Source organism: Muscardinus avellanarius (assembly GCF_963383645.1).
Source record: "Muscardinus avellanarius genome assembly, chromosome: 16".
NCBI lineage: Eukaryota > Metazoa > Chordata > Mammalia > Rodentia > Gliridae > Muscardinus > Muscardinus avellanarius.
In genome coordinates this window covers 23,102,897-23,111,164 of record NC_137802.1, presented here as the reverse complement: position 1 = coordinate 23,111,164, position 8,268 = coordinate 23,102,897, and the positions used below count along the sequence as shown (strand labels likewise).

General features: G+C 54.4%; 1 protein-coding gene across 1 annotated transcript; it reads left to right on the top strand.

The window, feature by feature from the left end:
- Positions 1-321: 321 nt before the first annotated feature.
- Positions 322-6,029, top strand: RFLNB (refilin B; the record flags this gene model as incomplete). Its single annotated transcript, XM_080713385.1, has 3 exons — positions 322-531; positions 3,498-3,607; positions 5,699-6,029. The coding sequence occupies 3 exons, from the start codon at positions 322-324 to the stop codon at positions 6,027-6,029; spliced, it is 651 nt and encodes a 216-aa protein (XP_080569511.1).
- Between the last annotated feature and the right edge of the window lie 2,239 nt (positions 6,030-8,268).

Here is an 8,268-nt window from a genome sequence, read left to right as displayed (position 1 = left end):
GGTGTCTCCCGGGCTCCGCCGGGACAGGACAGGGGTCAGCGGGCCGCCGGCCGGGGCGCGAGAGGGGTGCGGCGCCCACCGGCGGCCGGGCTGCGCTGGGGGCCTGGCGCTCGGGAAGCTCGGCGGGGCGGGGCCTGCGGCGGGGGCGGGGCCGGCGGGGGCGGGGCCGGCGGGGGCGGGGCCGGCGTGGGCGGGGCCCGGGGGCGGGGCCGGCGCGCGGTGGCCGCCGAGGCCGGGACCGCGCGGGCTGCGGGGCGGGAGGGCGGCCCTGAGGGCAGCGCCCCCGCCCGCCTGTCGCCCCCGCCGGCCTCGCGCACAGCCATGGTGGGCCGGCTGAGCCTGCAGGATGTCCCCGAGCTCGTGGACACGAAGAAGAAGGGCGACGGCGTCCTGGACAGCCCGGACTCCGGGCTGCCCCCCAGCCCCAGCCCCAGCCACTGGGGGCTCGCGGCGGCGGGGGGCGGCGGGGCGGAGCGCGCCCCCGGCCCCGGGGCGCTGGAGCCCGACGCGGCGGCGACCCCCGCGGCCCCGGTGAGTGGCCCCCGGACCTCCCCCGCCGGCGCTGCCCGGGCCTCCCGCTCGGCGGCGCGGGGCGGGAGCGCGGGCCTGGCCAGCTGGAGCCGGTGGCTGGAAAAATGTCCTCGCCTGGAGGCGCGGGAGCCGGGGAGAGGCGGCCGCTTCCCCGCCCCTCGAGGTGGCGGCCCCGGCGCTGCCAGGCTGCGGCTCGGCCACGTTCCTGCCGGGCGGGGCGGCCGGGGGCCGGCAGGGCTCGCCAGCCTCCCCAGCCAGGGCCCAGCCCCTCGCTCAGCCCACCCCAGGCGGCCGCCCCAGAGGCCTGCCTCCCGGCGTCCTCCGTGCTCCCCATCCCGGCCTGGCCTCGGGGACTCTCGAGAAGAGTCCCCTTAAGCCTCTGGCCTCCTGGTGGCCCCCTTGTCCTGAGCACCTGACCCACTGAGTGTCCGGCACCCAAGAGGTGGGAGGAGGATCTTTTCATCTTTTTACTTTAAAACTTGAACACGAAGAGACGTCACCGGGTCTGTTTTGCCTCAGGAGTCTCTCAGATGTTAGTGTTTTCCTTTTACCTACAACTCGGGAGGCCACATCCTCCTTACAGCCAGAGTCAAAGCAGGAGCAGCTTTCCCCACCCACTGCCCCGCAGAGAAGTAGTTAGTGGCAGTGCTGTTTTTGTTTTGAGGCAGTGTCTCACTAGGTTGCTGAGGCTGGCCTCAATCCTGCAGTCCCCCTGTCGCAGCCACCACGCTGGCCGAGGCGGTGTCCCCTCTGGAGCAGTGATGGCCCCTGGGCCTCTTGGCCCTCTCTCTTTCCCTCGGAGCCCTCGGGACGCCCCCTCATTCCCATTCCAAGGCAGTGCTGGCTTCAGTGTGGCCTTCAGAGCCCTCCACATCTGCCCTTTCTTGCCTGGTCCTCCACGCGACCCTGACCACAGGCCACACGCAGATCAGCGCCTCAGAGCTGCTTCTCACCTGGCTGCGTGGCCTCCCACCTCTCCCCTCAACATCCTGCTGGCCCTTCAGTGCCCAGCTCGTGTCACCTCCTCTGGGCAGCCTTCCTTGAGGCTTCCCAGACTGTGGTTTAGTTCCCATTCTCCAGTGACCCCACGTGGGCAGATCTGTTACAACCCCTGCCATCCCTGCCCTGCACAGGAAGCAAGGTGGGTGCTTGGGGAGTCTGTCAGGCGGGCAGGGGTGGAAGAGCAAAGTTGCAGAGGCAGAAGTGCCTGCTGTGTGGATTCCTGGGAGAAGGCTGTGTGGAAGAGCACCCACCTCCTCGAGGTGGCTGCACCATCACACGCCCCAGGACTGCCTGGGAGGTGCCCCTGCTGTGGGGAGAGCTGGGGCAGAGCAGAGCCCTCTGCCACTGTTTGTAGGCTGACTTCCAGAAGGTCTGCAGCAACCATTGCCTGCACCCCCTCCACCATGCCCCTCCCCAGCTTGGGCTTACCAAACTCTCGTCCATGCCCAGGAGCCTCCAGGACCCTTTGTCTCTCCCTGCGCGGTCCTCTTTGGCTTTACAGTTCTCTCCTACACCCCACCATCCACACCTGGTTCTGGGAATACAGTAAGGATTCTAGAAATGTTTGTCTCCTCCTCTGTCCTGGAAGACCTGGGGTGGCACCTCTAGACCCGGTTTAAGTGTAGGTCCTTCTCTCAAATGAGGCAAGGAAAATGACAGATCCTGGAAAACTGGGATCAGCGGGCTGCTGAGGTCAAACTCTGCACTGTGCTTTTCTTTTCCCGGGGAACACAGAAGCTTGGTTCCAGCTCCCTGTGTGACTGCTTCCTGGAGGGTCTCCCTAGTGAATCAGCACTGCTGGCCTCCAGGAAGACTGCGCTCCGCTGCCTCCAGCCCTCTGGGTAGTGAAGGGCAGTGTCTATGTTCCTCTCACCACTGAAGCACCTCTGTCTTGGACAAGTTTGAATCTGACAGCCTCCGAGTGAAGGAGGCAGAGAAGTAGGACTGGATCTTCAGTTTTTAAAAATCCCCAGTGAGCCAGGCATGGTGGCGCACACTTGTACTCCCAGCATTCGGGAGGCTGAGACAGGAGGATTGCAGGTTCACAGCCAGCCTCAGCTACTTAGTGAGGCCCTTTGCAACTCAGTGAGACCCTGTTTCAAAATAAAGAATAAAAAATAGGGCTGGGGTATAGCTTGGGGCTATAATGCCCCTGGGTTCAATCCTCAGTACTACACATACAAACACACACACACACACACACACACACACACACACACACACAAAAGCAAAAAAAAAAAAATGCTTATAATCCCAGTGCTTGGGAGGAATATCATAGGTTTGAGGACAGCCTCAGCAAGTAGTGAGAGTCTCATCAACTTAGTGAGGCCCTGTTTCGGGGGAAAAAAAAAAAAAAAAAAAAAAAATATATATATATATATATATATATATATATATAGTTATGGGCATAGCTCAGAGGTAGACTGCTTCTAGATTCAATCCCCTGTACCAAAAAATAAAGTGAAAATCCCTGTTAGCTTTTTTTTTTTTTTCCCTTTTGAGAGTGTTGCTGAGACGATGTGAGTGGGTGCCACATAATTGAGGGTTCTGGAAGCCAGTGCTCCAGTTCACAGAGGCTTTCCCACCACACTGCCGCCATGGTGGAACAGCCCAGTCTGGCCCCATCCCTGCGCTGAGCTTAGTCTGCTTCCTACTTTCTGCCTTTCACAAAACCACGGTGGCGGAAAGGGGCACCTCCCCGCTGTGCACGTAAGGCCACAGGGCATGTGACGTGACGCTTCTGACCACACGGAGGATATTCATGATCCAGTTGGGCTTTGAGCCCAGGCCTCCTGTCCTGGCTCCCTGTCCAGTGCTCGTCTCAAGATGTGGGCCAGCCAATCCCCAGTGTACCCAAGATGAGGGACATGGGTCACAGTGGGACCATCAACTAGGGGCTCCCTTCTGTGGGGTCACCCGCTGGCCTGCAGTAGCTCTAATCACCTTCTTCTCTGTCCTGGAAGAACCCAGCATCTCTTCCCAGCACCTTGACTGCCGGCTGCTCACCAAGGCTGTGTCCCCTGTCCTTTGGCGAAGGTGTGGAGTTTGACCCCTTACCACCAAAGGAAGTAAGGTAAATATAGCAGGCCCTGGTTTTATTTCTTAAGTTTTCATATTTTATTCACAACGTGGCGACTTGTTATTTAAAATAAAAGTTAATTGTGAAAATATGCCAAATACTATTAGCAGTTTGGTGGGTACTCCTGGATTTCCCCCTGGATTCTAACCAATCAAATACATTGGTACTTTTTTTTTCTTTTTTTTATGGTTCTAGGGGTGAAACCCAGGGGCTTTTCTACCTCTGGGCTATACCCCCAGACCTATTTTATATTTTTTATTTGGAAACGGTCTCATTAAATTGCTGAGAGCCTCACTAAGTAGCTGAGGCTGGCTTCAAACCTGTGCAATCCTCCTGTCTCTGCCTCTCAAGTGCTGGGATTATAAGCGTGCGCCAACACGCCCGGCCCTATATATTGGTACTTTAAAAAAATAAACATGAGATCATGTGATATGTAAAGTTCTGCAAGTTGCTTTATGCAATTCATATATCATGACCATTGGATGTTCAAAATTTTATTGACTATAAATTTAATTTTTGAGGAGCTGTCCCCATTCCCAGCATGTCCTTTCTTCAAGGGGCTATAACCTTATCTCATGTTAGAATGTCACTTGGGCCGATGCCATTCTTTCTCTAGGAATGACCTCATCCAGGATTATCTAGAGGCAAAGATTCATGGAAGGCTCCATGAAAGATACGTCTTTTTAGAGAAAGGAATTTTACTTTGGGTTGCTGGTAGTTTTATAGCTGGAGTTTCAGTTGCATGAGCACAAAGGGCCCTTTGATGTGGAACAAAGAGGGGTTCATCAGTTTGAAGGTGAGTGGTTTAGCTTTTTATTCCTGTGGAGCTTGTGTTTCCTACAAAACGGGGACATGACTTTATGACATTAGCTTCCACCAGCCTCTCACCCGACTGGGGTCAGGGGCTGTTAGATGTGTGTCAGTGTGATGCTTATACACAGTTAAGTATCTATGAATCTGCAGTAATAATTCAGTAAGGTGTATCGATGTTCTGCATCCATAAAAAATTAACTTCTAAACTACTAAAGAAGGACTTAAAAAATAAGTTAGCTGAGGAACATAGATTGTAACTTATTTAATAAAAAGCCAGATTGTAATTGGCTTTCCCCATGAGGTTGGGTCCCTGAGTCCCTGTGTTTGGGAGGTCTCCAATCCAAAGACTAGAGCAGACAGTGTAAAATGCTAGGACTGGGCAGCCCAGCTTCCAGAACCAGCACTCGGGAGTCCTGGGTTTTTTCTCCTCTCACTGAAGACCTGATTGATCACTTGAGGGGACAGAGAAGGTGCTCTCAAGTAATGGAGCAGTATAATCCAGTTCTTCCTGTAATACAGTCACAGATCACTTAGCACCTGAAACACTTTCAGAGAAATGAACACTAGGATTTTTTTGTGTGTGTGTGTGGTACTGGGGGTGGAACCCCGGGGCTTTCTACCTCGGGGCTATACTCCCAGACCTATTTTATACTTTATTTGGAAACAGGGTCTCACTAAGTTGCCGAGAGCCTCACTGAGTAGCTGAGGCTGGCTTCGAACCCGCGCGATCCTCCTGTCTCAGCCTCCCAAGCGCAGGGATTTCAAGCGTGCGCCACCACATCCGGCCCAACACTAGGAAATTTTGTGTTTGTGTGAACGTCAATCTTTGTGCTTATACGAGTCAACAGAACCCAGGCCGCGGCCGGCAAGTACAGGGAGGGTAAGCTTGGAGCCTGTGTGCAGCACTGAGGTCTCAGCTCTGGGCTAAGGAGTAGCTCCGTGGTCGAGCGTTTGCCCAGCATTGGTGAGACCCTGGGTTTGATTCCCAGCACCACAGATAAGTAAATCCCAGCTCCACCGCTCAGGCACCACGCCCTGCATCTCTGCAGCGCTTTTCTCAACTTGCAGGGTTGTTGAGAAGATTGAATTAGATCCCATGGGTAAAGTCATTTGAAGGCTAGTACCTGGCACAGTTTAAATGCTCCACAAATCCCAAGCTGCTCCTCACTGGCGTAGGCACATCTCTGCACCTCATGGAGATTCAGGGTCCCAGCTGGGACCCTGTGCCCCAGCTCAGAGGAGCCCCTTCATGCTGCCTGCTATCTCCCCTAGATACACTTCCTCGGTCAAGTATGACTCCCAGCGGCATTTCATCGATGACGTGCAGCTGCCCCTGGGCCTGGCAGTGGCCTCCTGCAGCCAGACAATCACCTGCATCCCCAACTGCACGTGGCGCAGTTACAGGGCTGAGGTGCGCTTCGAGCCCCGCCACAAGCCCACGCGTTTCCTCAGCACCACCATCGTCTACCCCAAGTGCCCCAAGACCATCTACACCACCACCCTGGATTACAACTGCCACAAGAAGATGAGGAGGTTCCTGTCCAGTGTGGAGCTGGAGGCCACCGAGTTCCTGGCCAGAGACTGCCTCTTGGATGAGTGCTGACTTGGCCCCAGACCACCTGGGCAAGTCGGGCCGCTTGGCCCTTGCAAAGAGTCACTCCAGCCGCAGAGGCACCTCACCTGGAGACGCCTCTGTGCCCAGCATGGGGACGCAGAAGAAAAAAAAGTCACTGCATCTGAAAATTATTGAGGTACTTGTTTGGGGGTTTTAATTTTCAAATTGCTTCTTTAAGGGAAGTATATTTCCTGGCTTGCTGCTGCGGAGTTTTCCTAAGGTCTCCATTTGATGAGGAAATGGAGAGACCAGATAGAGCGAGAGAACACCGGGGCCCTTGAACTGGGCAGGGGGCGGGGGGCGAGTTCTTCCTCCGTGTCAGTGTGTCTGAAGGAGGGCATGGAAATGTCCCTGGGACAGAAAAAGTGAGCTTTAAGACATGACAACCACGTGTGTGTGCCCGGCTGTCAGAGTGGAGCTGATTTGGTAAATTGTGGCACCAAATGTGTTCAATCTTGGGAGAGCTGAGTTCCAGTTCATTTTTTTGTTTGCTTGTTTGATTCCATTTCCATTTGTATTTCCTGCTAACCAAAACCTTTGGAGTTCTCTAGACCTTTCTCATGATATGGAAAAAAACCAGATCACACTATGAAATTATGAAATGCCTTAGAAGGGAGTGTAGGGGGTGAGGATCACTGTTGCCTGTTTGAAAAGACCCAGTGGGCAGATGGCACAGTGGCTTCCGTCGGGCTCCCTGCAAATTGGTGCCAGGTGTAGGCCCTGACAAAGCCCTTGCAAGCTTAGCATCTGGTTAACATCTCCCGGGCTTGTGTACCTCTCCTGATGGGAATTTGGGGGATTCAAAATACTTTTTTATTTTTTTCATAAGTCAAAATGTAGTGGTGGGCTCTTTTGAGAAAAGCAGCTTTTTTTTTTTTTTTTTTTTTTTTTTTTTCAGTACTGGGGATGGAACCCAGGGCTATTGTACCTCTGAGCTACATACCCAGCCCTATATTTTAGTGTTTTTATTTTTGGAGCAGGCTCTCACTGAGTTGCAGAGGACCTCGCTAAGTAGCTGAGCCTGCCGCAAACCGCGATCCTCTGATCTCAGCCTCCTGAAGAGAAACAGCATTTTTAAAGAATGCTTTGGAAAATGCTTTCTGGCACCCCAGTGGAGGACCCCACCCAGGAGGACCATGCGGACCACCAGGAGGAGTTGATGTAGATGTCTGCAGTGATGCAGTTGGTCACTAGTAAGTGTCGAGATGGACTCAAGCGTAGGACTTCCGTAGTGTTAAATGGCACAGGGATTGGGCGTAACCCAAAGAGTGAGGGATCTCGCTTACCACCTCCCAGGCTAAGCTGAGGTGAGTTTGGCATAAGAAGTGCTGTCACAGTCCACACTGCACAGCCCTGCCACTGTAGCGATAGAAGGTGGTCATTTCTTTCCCACTGCTGTAGACAGGAGGTGACCGCGTGGAGTTGGGTGTGAGGCGCAGGGCAGCACTGGAGGACGGGCGCAGCACCAGGCCGTGCTGCTCACCGCCTTCCCACCACCTTGCAGCCCACCCCCAGCCTTCTTTCTTGGAACCTCCTGCCAATCCCTGCGGTGCTGGAGTAAAGAAAGTGGCAGATGGGTTCCCCCCAGTGTTGGAAAGAACAAACCGTAGTATTTCCTTTGAATACATCCATGTCCTGGCAGGTGCCCGGGGTTACAGAGCATCACAAGCTGTGCCTCCTGCTGTGCCTCTAGGTTACTGTGGATGGCTTCCATCTGTCCTGAAAGTGGAATTGAGAGCTCTCTGGTCCCCTGGAGCCACAGCAGGGACTTTTTACCATGGAAGCAGGTGCCAGGATGGTTAATTGCTCTTATTCAAAGGCACCAGGCAGGGGCTGATAGAGCTGTTTGATCTGGTGTCCTCTGCTCCTAACAAATGGGACGCATACCCTGGCACGCAGCTACAGGCAGCTTCGTGATTCCTACAGCTCAGCGGGACCCCGGCAGGCACTCTAAGACCCCACTGTCTCCTCCATGTGTGCGAAGAGGCAGACACCACCTGTCTTTGGCAGAGCAAACCACACTGCGTTTATTGGTGAAAGTGAACTTTTGATCTGATCTCATAACCTTGGTGCTTACTTGGTAATTTTTAAATAACGTTAGGAGAATTGCCAAGGCTCTGCTGTGCTGCAGTGGGGACACTTGAGTGAGCTCCAAACAACACCCTGGGCAGCGTGCAGACAGGGCGTAACAGGGCATGGCCTCTGAACACAGCCCTTCAGGGTCCTT